This window comes from Alligator mississippiensis, chromosome 2, assembly GCF_030867095.1.
Source record: "Alligator mississippiensis isolate rAllMis1 chromosome 2, rAllMis1, whole genome shotgun sequence".
NCBI classification, from domain to species: domain Eukaryota; kingdom Metazoa; phylum Chordata; order Crocodylia; family Alligatoridae; genus Alligator; species Alligator mississippiensis.
This window is the reverse complement of record NC_081825.1, coordinates 57,424,312-57,439,720: the sequence shown is the minus strand read 5'-3', so window position 1 is coordinate 57,439,720 and position 15,409 is coordinate 57,424,312. Positions and strand designations below refer to the sequence as shown.

Genomic DNA, 15,409 nt, shown 5'->3' with positions numbered 1-15,409 from the left:
GTACAAGCCTGTGTAAGGATTGTTGCACTAGATGAGGAATTTACCATGGAAAAGGAATGTGGTAACAGCGTAACTGAGGGGGTGGTGTGCAAAAATAGCTGCCGTCAGCTCTGCAGCAGCCAGGGCTGCCCCATGCATCATGGCTGCCCTGGGTGCAAAGCTACCCTGCTACACCTCTAGTTTTGATGCCTTCAGTATCATCTAAAAGGTACACTGAGGGAAGGCATTTTGAAAAGGCTCCTGGGGTTCTACAGAAGCCTTTTACAAACTGTCGAAGAGAAGTACAATTTATGAGTCAGTTTCAAGTATACATTGCTGAGAACCTGCAGACCCTGGCATATCCTCAGGCATGAATTAGACTTGTTGGCTTTAAATTTGTTTGGTTTGCTCTTCTGTTTGGAAACATAAATGGTGTGAGGTCACTGTTTTGATATTTCTCTGATAGATTCACATAAGGCATCAGTTTGAATGGTAAGCATCAAACTTTTGAAGTGCTTGAAAAATGTAATCAGTTTTAATACCTCTTTGAAATATTTTATGAAATAGTGCTTATGTTTTTACACATTTTTTTTATTGATGGAATCTCAAGTCATTCAGTTTCCAGAATAAAATACGTTTATACTTAATGGGACTTGTTCAGTCTAAACTTGAGGAGAGACTTGGTCAGTTTGAACCTTACTTTCTAGGAGAATTATGTAAATCGTTGGTTTATATTTTTAAAGCTCTGTCAATAATTTTAATAAGAGTTCTTGTCTCCTGTGAAATGTTAATAAAAGTCTTTACAATTCAAGAAAAGTTAACATACACAGGACATAATGAAAAGGACTACATTCAGAAGGCCCAAGCTGGCTTTTTCTGGAGTCAGCAAAGTCTGACACTGATTTTTTAATAAGCGTTGGATCAGATCCAAAATGCTATTGCAGATGCACAAAGTAAAATAAGAGGTTTTTTCACCATCATCTTATTCAGTTACAGCAATATAAGGAATAATTTTCAACCATAGTAAGTAGTAAACTTTCATGGAGGTGAGTTTTAAATTGGCCTCATATTTTTCAAGCATATGCTTAAGAAGGGAAATGGAAGTGGGTTTATTGGAAAAGTTATACAAGCTAGCCCTTCTAGCTATAAACCAAACTTTTGACACAACTGAGAGGTGCGGGAAATGCAGATTTCAAGATGAGCATGCTCCTGAATAAGTAATCTACCCCAGCACAAGTAATAGTCTGCTTTTAAATCATTTCTTAAAATAAATAAGAACTGGAAAAAAAATCAGAGAGAAAATATAAGTGGAGAGGAGAAAAGGTGTTTATTTACCAGTCTTTCTTCAGTAGATGCATTTTAAGCTCCTAAACTGCTGTTTGACCACTAGCGAGTTACAGTAATCTGAACAAAGACTATAATACTCTTTAGTCTAAGAAGAAAGAGAAGTTAAAACTTAAATGAAATGTGTTGTATTTCCATTTTTAAAACTTAACAAATTCTAAATAGAATTAGATTATTAGGAGCACATACATATATGTAAGTACCTGACGGTGACTACATATTCCAATTCAATTAAAATCTCATTTTTGGGATTCATACTGTATTTATATTACCATGGTATCTGAGTGTCACACATTATATAATTTCACATGCCATGTAAAACAACAGAAATATTTGAGGAAGTGCTGTTGTTCTCATTCGGCAGACAGAGGAGTTAGGCATAGGGGATGAGGGGAGAACCCCATGTTGGGGGGGACTCTTTACTGGAAGCTGGAGTGCATTACCTTGACCCAGCTCTTTAGCTTAGATAAATCGGGTGCTTCAGCTGTTTCAATTAGCTATTAGATAAAAGCACCAAAAAAGCCCCACTGAAGTACCCAATTGATATAGCTGTTGGGAAAGCTAGGTCCAACCAAAACAGTGCCTCTCCTGGGCATGCACTGCAGCAATGTGCTGAGTTTTTAAGTGTAGCATCGTTCTTTGTTTTAATTTTTCCCCTCATATCTGCAACCAACCAGGGGGGCTAAATAATTTGCCCAAGGGTACACTGGAGATATGAGGTAGAACAAAGACTTTAACCCAGATGCATTTATACCATAAACTATGGCTGTACAAAATGGTATTGTTAGACTTGCTCTCTCCTAGAAATTGCATCTCGTATATCTTTTTAAAAATTCCTTATTGTAAGGTATTAATTTTAAATTAATTGCTTTTCTGGCTATAAATGCATGGTACATTTTCAAGTAGGCTTTTGGACTTTTATTTTTGTTCTATTTTTCTTTGCCAATATTAAAATAAATTCTCATGGGGTTGTCTGCATTTTGTTTTTGTATAAAGGAATCTGATGGATAGGAACTTATGGCCTTTGTATAGCACAGTAGGAGCTCACATGTTTTCTCTAGTGATTCTGTCAAAAGACTGCCCAAGGACCTGTTACTGTTTTCAGCCTGTCCTTTACTACAGTACTTGAGAATGATTAGGGCAGAACAAATGTTTCACTGGGTCAAAGGAATTGTTCTGAAACAACTGAGAGCCTTGGGCAATTTTGATTTAATCACTTGCATCTAGAAAGGAAGAAAAAAACACATTATTTTGATGATTAAGCTTTTGTCATTCCTAGTTGGTTTAAATATTAATTTAGAAATGCTGTCTAATTTTCTCCTAAAGCTTCGTTTGACCTTTTTTTTACTTTTACAACTTTACAAAAGTATTTTAAAATGTCTTGTATTTGCTCATTTTTCATTTTCTGAGCTTTGTATATTATACAGTTCTAGTAGGCTAAGGAATCCTCAAAGGCTGAAACCCGGAAACATCCAACACAAGACAACTGAATGAAACAAATGAAATAAACATAGGATACAAGGCAGGAAGTGACCTCCTGCATCAAGTCCTGTTCCCTGATGATACAATGTAGTAATATCAGTCTGAAAGCCAGTTAAAAACCTACTGAAACAACACTCCTCTGATTAGAAACAAATTAGAAAAGGGGCAAACTAAATTGGTTGGCTATATTTTAATTGCATTTATCTGATAATACTGCATCTTGTGCATGGTGTATTGTTTGTTTATTGGATTTCTGTGTCATCCTCCCTCCCTCCCCCTCCGCCCCCCAAATCTCTAAACTTTTAGCACACATGATTAACTTTTAAAAGCATAACTTTAACTGGTAACTTGTCTTCAAAACCAGTCCTAAAAATGTGGATTGCACTTGACTTTCAAAATGTGGTGTTCTGTATTAACCTCTCAAAGCAACATAAAGTTAAGGAGATAATGGAGTTATCTTTTACAAGGAACTTGCACTTAGTGCAATTGAAATGGGGAAGGCAAAGTGGTCTGTATGCCACCTATTCTGAAGCTAAATCAGCCCCTGGTGCAAGTCAGAGCATCTGTAATGCTGTCTTGTGCAGGCAGAAATGTTATCTACTATTCCCATTTTTGGACCCATGTAAAACTGGATGGGTGACCTAAAACCAGCATATCTGGGGAAGATGCTTCTAGGTCAGAGAACCCTCATCTATTCCCTAAGTAGAACTCTGTCTCCTTTGTATTACTGAACCTGTGGTAAGGGCCAAGAAATGTCTATACTGCTTTCCTCTCAAGCCTAGGACAGCCACCAAGAAACAAACTTCACTCCCTTCTGTTTGTACAGACCTCAGTCTATCAAATAGGCAAAGTAAGATAGGTCTGAAGGTCCTGAACACTTACCCCAGCACCGCCCTTCAGCTCTTTGTCTAGGACCCCCCTAACTATATTCTCTACTTAATTGTTGGGCTTGGATATACACGGAGCAAAAGCAAATGAGCAGGGCTTGATTATTAGTGTCTGTCCTGGGCTCAGCAGGAATGAGGCAATATATAAATGCATTGTGAATTAGTGGCTGTTCTGTTGCTGCACATCAAATCTTTCACTGTATTCATATTTATATCAGGGGGGAAAAACACTGACTCAAAGAAATAGAAATAACAGAAAATAGAGCTTGGTGTGTCATGGAAAACTTAAAGAGCTTAAAACTTTTTTTTTCCAAATTGTTTTTCTCTTTAAAATATAAAAAATGTCAAAACAAGGCCAGGTGTGAGAGGTTAATATCAGGTTCCTAGTTTCTGATGTTATTTGCTATGATACAGACGTCCATTATTATTGATGGGTGCTGTCAGATACAAAGAAAAACAAGATTTTAAAAGTACATTGGTATCCATGTATCACTAATTGAAACTGACACCACAGTGTTTAGAGAATTCCACTTCTCCTCCTGATAAGCACACAGGCCAAGTTAATTCACTAAGTAGACTTTATTAAATTGAGCAGATGGGAAATCACATTTTTATTTTACCTTTCTTGCATCAGTCAAAGGTTAGGAAAAGGTCACTTAAGAGTTCCAGTGAGACTTATGATAGAAAGCACACATTAAACTAAATTATACTTCCTTGGATGTGTAGATTCTGTTCTGTGTTTCAGAGGATAATTTGCACTTTAACGTAGTTCATTACTATTCTGGTCACTCTCTGTTCACTTGTGTTTGCTTTCTTTTACAATAGGACCCCAAATGTACTGAGCACAGTGTAGATAAGTCCCTCATGTTTGTATTGTATATTTTATAGTAACCCTTTATAATGTATAGAACGGGCATAACTAATCTATTGAAATCAATAAAGCACCTTTATTATATTCTACATGTACAAGTAATGTAATTCTCCTAATCTCACTAAAATAGTTCTCAAAAAATACAAAAATTCCAGCCTTTCCTTTTATGATTCTGGTTCAGCAATTTGTTAGAAATGCTGTTGGGATGCTTGTGTACCTCTTGAGTCATTAAAGGAATTAAGAAATAATATTGTAATGGAATTTTCTGGAACAGAGTAGAAGAAAAAAATACTGTATCATATTTAATCAAAAGGATTTCCTCTTTCCTCTACCATTTTGCCTCCCAACCTTACTTCCCAAATGTAACTGTAGCTTAACATTGAACATATCAAGTAGTCCTGCTCTGGAATATTGAAAATTGTATGAAAAGTTCAATGGAGGGAACTAATTGCTACAAAACATAACAAAGTAGAATTTGTTGGGAAGGATGGTCCTGGTAAGAAATGAAGTACCAGGCATCGGGTATCTGAAAGGAGTTTCAACTAGTATTAAACAAGATGTGACTAAGGCTATACACATATATTAATTACGTTATTTCATTAAAAATTGTCTGGGGACATGGAAGATCTTTATTGCAGTACAGTTCTTTGGAACTTTTCTCATGTATTTTGGTTTACTCGGTCTTTCAATGTTAATTTTGCTTATGTTTATTTTGTAGTGGCTAGAAGACTGCAAAAGGACATTTGGTGCTGATGATGGCATTCATGGAACTAACACAGATGCTCAGGTAGGTGATTGTCAGGTCTGAGTCCTAATATATCACATATTAAAATTAAAAAATATACAGCACAAAAAAACTCTTTGATATTTGCAGCAAAATTAAAGAAGCTTTTGCAGAGCTTTTCATTTATCAGACTATCTTTTGGAAACTTTGATTCTTATAAAATATTGGCCTAATAATAAAGGGTTCCCTTTTATTAAAGTGAGCAACAAGTCTTGGGTTCTAAAAGCTTAATAACACTGAGTAGATAAGCAGACTCGATATCATCTGAGTACCAAAGTAAATCTGTCTCTTATGCAGTTGTTTCTAAAAGAAAAGGGATTAGTATTCTGCTTCTGTACTCAGATAAACAGTCTGGCAAAAGAGCTGCCCAAAATCTAATATAATTAGAAGTATATAAATACATATGACCTTTCTAGAATAATGTGTTTGGAAGGCTGAAAGAGGGGCTAGGTAGCACTATGGCAGAAACCTCATCAAACTTTTTGGAAATTACTGTGAAATTGGAAACCCACCATCATTTTTAGTTGACTCTCTTGAGTTTATCTGAAAAAAATGCGCATGAATACATTGTAGAAGGATCACCTCTGCCTTTGATGCTACTCACAGTTGTAATGTATGAAATACTCAACTACTTGGGAAAATCTTTGTTCCTTTAAACAACATATGCTGTATTGTTACTAAATATGTTGTAGAAAGAAAAAAAAATCTATGGATTTATGTTGTATTGTTAGTATTCAGTATAAAGACACTTAATGCCTTCTAGGATCCTATAACAAAGATGATAAAAGATGTAACTATAACATCACTAATAGCGCCTGTATTGGAGCTGCTTAAAATCATGTTTTCATAGGCAGATTCAGCAGAACAGTTTATTTTTGTTTTTAAAGAAGCAAATGCTGTCTGGACTTTTTAAGATTATAATGAATACATATATAAAAGGGTTAAGGCTTTTCCCTACCTGTTCATGTGCAATACACATAACTTAGTATCTTAAAAAGTGAGTGTGAATAGAGAAGCTGTCTTTCTAACAACTGAAGTAAAATGCTTTTTGTATATATGAGGACACACTGAATCCCAAAAATCATTGTAGGTGTTTTCTGAATCCAAGTTAAGGATAAACATGGAGAAAGGGAAAGGATTTTCTTCCTTTTTATTCAATCCTTTTTAGTCAATCCAATTTTAAAATAAAATCTGTATTATGGTGCAGTAGTGGTAATATTTTTGTTCCTTGAAAATAAAAAAACTAAGAACAATTAAATGCTACTTTCAGTATTTAAGTCTGCTCCATACACAACAATCAGACTAGAAAGGAATCATCAATTTTTTTGCTAGTTTGTTTAGCCTTTAAAAAAAAATAAGGGTCTCTCTTTAACAAAGCAAACACCCTATTACAGATATTTTTGTTTCTTAATTTGTTTAAAACAAAAATAATGAAACACCTTGTTGTTATTATACAGCTGCTTTATTTTGGAAAATACCATTTTAAATGGCCCGTGCATTAGGAAAATAGCTATAAAGTGAATGAATTAACCTATATTCATAAGGATTTCTATTATACACACAAATAATTATTTTAATGTGTATTAAACATATTTGCACAGATTTAATGTCTTGTTTTGCGAGTGTTCTGTTTAAAATAAACATTTACCTGCACAGTATTTCCCCCTCCACAACATAATCTGTATAATGTAAGAATAATATTTACATATTGCCTTCTGTCTTAAAAATGCTTTATAAGCATCAATTAATTCTCCCAACATACCCTGGAAGAAGGTAAGTATTACAATTCCCTCTTTATTGCTAAAGAAACAAAAATGGGAGAGCCGAATACAATCCTTCCTTGAATCCAATGCACTTCGCAGGTTACTGACAGGACAGAGGTTTTTCTTTTTACATAAATTAATACTGGTTTGAAGGAGTCATTGTGGATTATTGAAAATAAGGGGACTGTTTTGGAAATCCTTATAAGTAGAATGGAATCCTGATAGACAAAGTAACTAACTTTTATGTACAGAATATAAAGTGCTTTTCTAATTGTAAAAAATGGTGCTTCTTTAAAAGATATGCTTAGTTTACTAACATAAATAAGATTTTTCCTGCTAATTTTTAGCTCTGCAGTCAAGACGGGTAGTAGGCAATGAGCTAAATTCAGTTCGGGTTCATGCATCACCAACAGAATTGTAATTAAATTTAGTTACAGGATCTTTACTGTTAGTGCAAATGTGTGAGCCAGCAAAAATTATCTGCATTATTTGATTCCAGGCTGAGCTGCGGGACTGGCAATTAAAAAAAATCACATTGATGTCTGTAAACTCAACAAATGTAATATGCAATTTTTCATTAGATTTGAAAAACATGCAACTTTATTAAAAGTATTTATTTTTTAGAGTAAATATGAAACCAACAGTGCATTATTTCAGTAAAATTTCATCTGAATTTTCAGAAAATTGTCCATCCTTTAAAAAATCCATGACATCTTTTTCTTATATCTTTGCCTTATAATAGTAATAACAGATCCTGCTTGGCATGTGCTAAGACTCAGCTGTCTAAAGTTAATGACATTAACTCTTCTTTGCAGGTTACTAAGGGCTTGATCTTGTGCTCAATGAAGTCAGTGCGAAAACTCCCTTTGACTTTGGTAGTTCAGGATCTGGGATTAGTCTCCTGGAAATGCACTCTGTATCTCTAGTTACTTTTTATATGCTGAACTGTTACATGATAGTCCGTATCAACTACAGAATAATCTTCATGTAACATAATTACAGAATGTATAATAATAAGGTATAACTGCTTTTGTCTGGTGGAATACTCTGATTGTGCCATCACATATATGCTTCTAATTTTTTAATATTAAGTGCCACCAATATGTTAATGTTAAGTGCCACCACTGTACAAACAAGTAAAAGCAGGCGTTGTCCCAAGGAATTTAGTTCCTAAAAGGCTTTTCTGACTCTCTGTACTCTCCCCTCCCCACCAACCGTTCTTCTCCATATCTTACGCAAAATCTGAGAGAAATTTTGCACTGAAGTATTTTAAAGGTCTTAGATACACATTCAAAGACAAGGATTTCCTGAGTAGACTCAAAATCCAAATCAATGGAATCCCCTAAATTAATGAGAACTCCCTCAATTTCAAATTGAAAAGTATGAATTCAGAAAAAGGCAGCTGTCAGATATTTATATCAACTTGCCTTTGTTTTGAAGTTTATTTAAATATGTATATATCTATGCCTCAGGCCCTTTCTGTAGTGTGGGTTAAGGGGGGGTTGTTACTTGAAGTGTTTTTTTGCTAATGCGGTAGGAAAGCAGGGTAAAAGTTACCTTTTGTCAGCTATATGAGTGAGTGCCTAATAATTATACTTTGAATTCAGCTTAATATTTTGCCTATGCAGGTTGCAAGTACACAGTTTATTTACTCTGGAGTCATTTACCTCAGATTTTGCTCTACTGTAAGGAGCAGACATGCCTTAAGTAGGCACCATTATAGCTCCTGGTAGGGGCAGAACTGGTTTGCACTGAACAAATGAATACTTCAAAGTAAAATCAATGATGGTAGTGGATGCATGAAATGTATACTGCAATAACTTTCTCTGGAGTAAATTTATTCTGACTTTCTCAGAAATAACTTCATGCTTGAGAACAACAGTCTCTGCAGAGTAAATGCTGTGCATTGTGTCCTCTCTAACTTTTGCTCCAGGGGAAAATTGAGTACACTCTAAAGTAATTGTGTTGTGTCTCCACATTGTCAGAGTACTTTTTGAGAATGGTAGATGTCTGTTTTCTTCCAGTTTACCCGGGACATCTATTACCTAATCAAAATTACTTCCTATACTAATTCTCGATCTTTTTCTTCCTTTGTATTTTTGTGACCTGCTCACCTTCTTGCTTAGCAAATGGAAGTTCTAGCAGTAAGTGATGGTTCTTGCTTTATTAAATATTTAATCATGCTAGTCAACAAATTGGTCATTTGTCTCTTGTCCATTTGTGACATAGCAGTGTCTTGTCATAGACTACTCTAAAAGTGCTTCAGTTTTGTTTACTCCTAACCTGTAAACTGTTGGTTCTTTGTACATAATAGGATGCTGTAGTAATACAAGTTAATAGCAGATGACCCTATTAGCTTTTTTGTCTAAATCTAAAGCAATATTAACATTGCCTCCTCTTTGACTAGTGTGTTAAATACATAATAATCAAATAAAACAATGTGCAAGTTAATATTGCTGTTTCATTCCAATAAGAATATCTATTTCTTAAAATCATAACTAGCTATCATAAAGGAAACACTATTCTTAACAGGATTATATTAGTTTCCTCCTCTTCTATCATGGAATTACAATCTAAGCACCAAGGTGTATGATGTACTAAGAGGGAAAAGATTCTAGGCTCATCAGCCCAATTGTTTGTTTGGCATCAGGCTGGAGTTTAAACTAACAGGACCCAAAATAAATAAAAATAACTTTTTTGGGCTGGAACACAACATTTTTTTCAAATGTCATTTGAATTACTTTTTATTTTCTTGTTGGAAATGTGATTGTTCTTAAAAGTTATACCTTTAACCTGCAAAATATATACTACTTCATTTCTAATTACAAATCTAGTCCTGAATGCAGCTTTCATCTGCCTTTCATCAGCTTCTTAATACATTTAGCTTGTAAATCTTCTAGACGTTTTTGCCCCTTGCAGTAAGCAAATAACTATTTTAATATTTCAAATTCTATGGTGAACAAGCTGCCTACAATTTATTGCCTGTATCTCATGTAGTAGGTTAAGAACCCCTCAGTTTAAAATAATGTTGCTCTTTACACTTACAGGAGCTGGAGTTATGCCGGAGGTTATACAAGTTGCATTTCCAGTTGCTGCTTCTCTTCCAAGCCTATTGCAAACTTATCAATCAAGTGAACACAATCCAAAAAGAGGCAGAGGTAAAGAAAATTGCACTGTTTAGCTACCTGATGTTCTAAAATGACATCCATTTAAAAATACATAGTTTCATAATGTTTTTAAGCAGTGGGACATCCTTTTTGAAAACAGAGGTGTGTAACAAACTGATTTGCAGCCAAGAAACAAAAGGTTTAATTTAGAACTTGTAATTATTTTTTTAGTCATTTTAGTATGTCTTTGTTGATTCTTGTACCACTTAGTCTTTTTACCGAACCAGGAATCCAGGGAATCAAATGATCTTAAGACTCAAGGATTTAAAATATTTCAGCAGCACTGTTGGTGTAATCTAATCAAGCTGTAAATGAGGTACTTCAGTGCCAATCAAGAAAGTTTTGTTAAGAAGCCCCTTACTGCCACCCCCTGTGTTTTCAAATATGTACATGGTTATATAATCAGTTTGCAGTGAATGTTACAAATAATATCAGCCATTAGCAAAACACAATTCAGCCTTAGGACTATATACTATCAATATAGGCCACCTTTTATGTCCAGAAACTGGTAATATGCCCTCAACACAACTACACGTAAGGCAGGTATCTCAAGTTGGAGATTAAAAAAAAATCAAAATTAGTTGCATGTTTTTTTTTAAATAGCCACTGTTTTTCATAAGGAGATGAATTTAGAGAGACTGAAGGATCATTTAACTGCTGATGCTGAAAGGACAGCTGGGCATGTCAGGAACAGCAAGCATTTCTTGTTAAATCCCAGCCTCCCCTTTCCCTATTGAATCCATTATGCAGATATACATACATGCTTTTAACTTAGTGTGCTTCACTCCAAAATTTTTTCATTCTTGAGGTGCCAGCTGTGCATTGTTGGTGCATGATCCTTTATGACTGATCATGTCTTAAAGGACAGTCAGAATGTTTTTGGGCAGTCTGTAACTAATGACACACTCTAGTATCTGTGATTTTTTTTGTGGCTTTTGAAAATTCTTCTCTGTAACAACAACAAAAAAAAAAGATGAAGGTAATGGGGAGTTTCAACTTGGTCTTGCCTGGGGCAGCAGGAGGAAAAACAAAGTTTAAATGTTGCTCCTTTATCTTTCTACCCAGTAGATTGGGAGTTATGGGAGAAATGAGGGGCAAAATGCTGCACATCTCTCACTTGACCAGGTACTTTGCTGCTTTGTAGAGACTGGAATGAGGATATTGTTGATATGGCCAGCTGTCTTCTAGTTAAACTGTTTCCGCAGCTGAAAGCATAACTGGGCATTTCAGGAGGAGCAGGCAATTTGAAGTAATGGTAACTGCCATGCATATCTCCCTTATTTGCTGTCCAAGTCCTCATTTCACTCTTCAAAATGTGTTCATACTAAAGGCCTAGTGTCTTATTCATGATCTGTGAGGTTTTTTGCATTGTTATTCCTTTAGCTTAGAGGAACAGCATGAGGAGTTAGTTACTAGGTTGGTTTTGCTTTCTGTTTGGGCCCTGGGCAGAGTACATGCAAGTGCTAAGGCAGGAACAGTCCTACAGTAAAGAATGCTGGCAGAGCCACACCATATTGTTGGATCACCACTGCTTGCACGCGTTTTCCACCTTAGTTTCTTCATACTCATGTTTTGTTTACATGTAATGAAATAATTTTAGTGTTATTCTTCCAAGAGAGTCCAATTATTTCAGTTAATAAAAGGCCACAGATAGGTAGTGTGTAGCTTCCCAACTGTTTAGGGTTATATTTTTCTGAAAAGCATTCCAGAAAACTTAAGAGGAACTGATGATGGTTTGATCAAGTGCTCATTGTACATACTTGGGCTATTTAATCATGCAAATACATAAGAGTTTGGGCCAGGTGACACAGATGGCATCCTGGTCCCAGGCATCCTCTTGTACACTTTTCTTGAGGGTAGAGGAAGTGCAAGGCATATCTCTCCCAACAGTTAACCTAGTTGACCAGAGTTTTTAATCCACAGAAACTCAGCCCTTGTCTGTTTTAGGTTATAAACATGTCAGAAGAACTTGCTCAGCTGGAGAGCTGTCTGAAGGAGGCTGAATCTGCCTCAGACAGTGGTAATGAAGAAATTGAAATCCCAGAGACTTCCCAAGCTAACACAGAGACGGCCATTCATTCTCTCATTGAAACCTTGAGAAGCAAGGAGTTTCTGTCAGCTGTTGTACAAGTCAAGGCTTTCAGGTATAATATGAAATGATGCAAAAGATTATGCTTTCAGGGATGCACTTGTACAGCTTGCTAATGGACATTTTTAATTTAAAGATTGGCTTGGCTCCAGGTTTTTTTTTCAGCTCCTTCTGGATGTAGTCATTGAAAAGGACAAAACTGATCTGTTTTTGTTTCCTTTCTCTTTCATGCAGTTTAACATTTTAAAAAAGGTAGTTCTGATCTTATTGTTAAAGAAACTCTTTGTATCCTTTAACAATAACTACGAACCTTTTAGAAAATTACCTTGTTAATAACCATGGGACTGCCACCTTACAGAACTCTTTGACCCCTCTTTTTTTTCCTTATGTTGATCACTCATGTATAAGCCTTCTTTAAAAAGAAAATTAGTTTTCTTGACTAAATGGCATTCTTAAAAAGACACTAGAATACTAAATATTTTAATTATGTGCTTACAGGTCTGTTTGGCCAAACGACATATTTGGAAGTTCCGAAGACAACCCAATCCAAACACTGATGCATATATATTTCCGTCATCAGACTCTGGGTCAGACTGGTAGCTTTGCAGTAATAGGCTCTAATCAAGACATGTCAGAAGCCAACTCAAAACTGATGGAACTTAATCTAGAAATCCGGGAGTCTCTGCGCATGGTGCAATCTTATCAGCTCCTAGCAAAAGCCAAACTAATGGGAAGTATGGCAAGCACTGGATTCTGAACAGTGGTCATTTAGGAAAAGAACTGAAGCTGACGATGCCTCAGAATATTATCAAGCACCTTTCACAGAGGAGGGGAAAAAAACCTGACAGCAGAATTTTACCACAGCAAGAAATTATTTCATCAAAAAATTTAAGTTCCAAAAACTGATGGAGTTAACATCATATTGACTGTTGTTTCCCCACACGGTCATGGTATGGGCAGCAGTTGTTGGGGTTTTTTATCACATAAACTACATGAAAGGAAAAGGGCTAAATGTAATGGAAAGGCATGCATTATTCTCTGTAGAAACAGAATTGAAAATGGTGTTACAGAAATCGCCTCCAGATGTTGAGACAATTTAAAGCAGGTGGGATGAAGCTAAAATCAAGACTGGTTTAATTTTAGCTGAAGACCTGCAAGGCTTCCTGACTTTCCAGCAGTAGTAAATATAATCATCAGCTAATGCCTAATGACACACTGCAAAGTCATGAAGAATGTGCAGTAAAACACAAGCAGAAAGAGGACTTATAAAGACTTTGCAAAAAAAAATTGAGTTCTCAATGTTTTATTTGCTCTTTTTTGTCTGTAACAAGGAATTGTGTGTGAGAGTTGGAATGTATGGCTATATGACAGTTGCATTTTGAAGGTATGGATGTTTGATAAGGTCTCTGAGCATGCCTAAAAGAGCACTGCAAGATTATTTTTGAAAAAAAAATATTTTATTAGATCTAATCCTCATAGTGTGTAAATGTTAGGACATTTAATAATATTTTAAACTGGGATTCCCCAGTATTTCTAAAAGAAATAATATATCTGTTAACTTTATTGGAATGCTGCTCAGTTCTCTGATCAGTGCTTATGTTACAAATATTGATAACAACTAACCAAAAAGTAGCTGCCTGCAGAGACTTTAAATGTATATTAAAGATATATGCTGCCCATCAGCAACTCTCATTAGAAGAAAATTAACTTATTTTATTCTGTATATATTCTAGGAACTGTATAGTGCAAAACCAGTATTTTTCTTGTACATTTGTGCAATGCACTGTTATATGAGAATAGGTGTACAAAGCTAATGGGGGGGATGGGAATTGTGGCTATTGGTAGTAGAATATGTGACTTGCAGTCTGTGTAGTCTGCAGAGTTCAAGAAAAGAGCGTGAATGCATTTAGATGCATATTCATGATTCATTACACCTAAGGAAGTGGGACTATTTAAAAAAAGGAAGGAAGGAAGGAAGGAAGAGACTGACTACCAAAACATGCAAACCTGCAATATACTTATAGTTAAACATCAAAGTCTGTAGCATAAAATGAACTGGAGTCTGCTGAAACCAATAGCATTTTGTAAAAGCAAATATATGAATGTAGTCCCATGATTTGAAAGGAACACCCAGTATTTTTATATGCATCTCTCTTACCCACTGTGATTTTTTTTAAACTGAGCTCTGTAATTCCAGAGTTTAGAACGTAGAAATTAAATTCTTAGCTTTGCCTTTTCTTGGGGAAGTGGACCCCACTAGAAATGTAATTATGCTGAAATGCATTAATTGAAGGCACTGTGCACGCTGTTGGACTGCTGACAGTAGTTATGTTACCTTAACAAGCTCTGTAACTGGTCAAGGCACATTCATAATCACTGTATTTTTGACCCTGATAAAACTGAATTATTTTGATGGTTCTGTGGTACTGTAGATGGTGTTCTTAATTATTTAAGTATTTACTGGGGATATGTAGTTTTATTTAGTGGCGCGTTACAATTTTATTTACATCATCTCTTTTACCAGCCTTTTTTGTAAAATAAAAACATTATATATGCAGTCTTGTGTATCTTTGCAAGCTAGGGGGATGTGCAATACTGTCCCTTTTAGAAGCTGGTAAACATTTAAATGGAAATCTCTCTTAGTAGTAAACATGCTATATTATTTTGACAGTGAATTGACAAACCTTAGATTCGGACTTCTGTATTTTTTTTCTCAAAGACCCTAATAAGATTTTAATATGGTCCGTCACGAATGACAAATTCTATTCAGATGGGTACGAACTGAGCATCTGAAATTAGATGAGAAGATCAGTCAATCTCCTATATGTGCAGTTATTGGACTGAATTGACTCCAAGGCCCAACCCCATCCGGGTGTTTTCTCATAGTTCCTCCACCCCCTTCCCCCCCCAAAAGAATACATCTCAACATACATTACCTCATGTTTTGCAGAGAGCATTCTGTAATCATGTTTGTCTTGTAATCTCTTCTATACTACAGGACTATATAACACATCCACAGGTCTACATAACAGAGGCACTGGTA

General features: G+C 35.4%; 1 protein-coding gene across 10 annotated transcripts in view; it reads left to right on the top strand.

Moving 5' to 3' along the window:
- The window catches only part of FRYL (FRY like transcription coactivator), a 323,785-nt gene extending 308,862 nt beyond the window's left edge, over nt 1–14,923 (top strand). For 8 of the 10 annotated variants that reach the window (XM_059721714.1, XM_059721716.1, XM_059721717.1 and 5 more), the window contains 5 exons: nt 5,282–5,350; nt 9,237–9,254; nt 10,158–10,268; nt 12,225–12,421; nt 12,865–14,923. In XM_059721714.1, the coding sequence (XP_059577697.1) occupies nt 5,282–5,350; nt 9,237–9,254; nt 10,158–10,268; nt 12,225–12,421; nt 12,865–13,123 (654 nt within the window). In that variant the 3' untranslated portion in view covers nt 13,124–14,923. The remainder of the gene's footprint in view (nt 1–5,281; nt 5,351–9,236; nt 9,255–10,157; nt 10,269–12,224; nt 12,422–12,864) is intronic. The other 2 variants (XM_059721715.1, XM_059721712.1) reach the window with 1 other exon arrangement.
- The last annotated feature ends 486 nt before the right edge of the window (nt 14,924–15,409 follow it).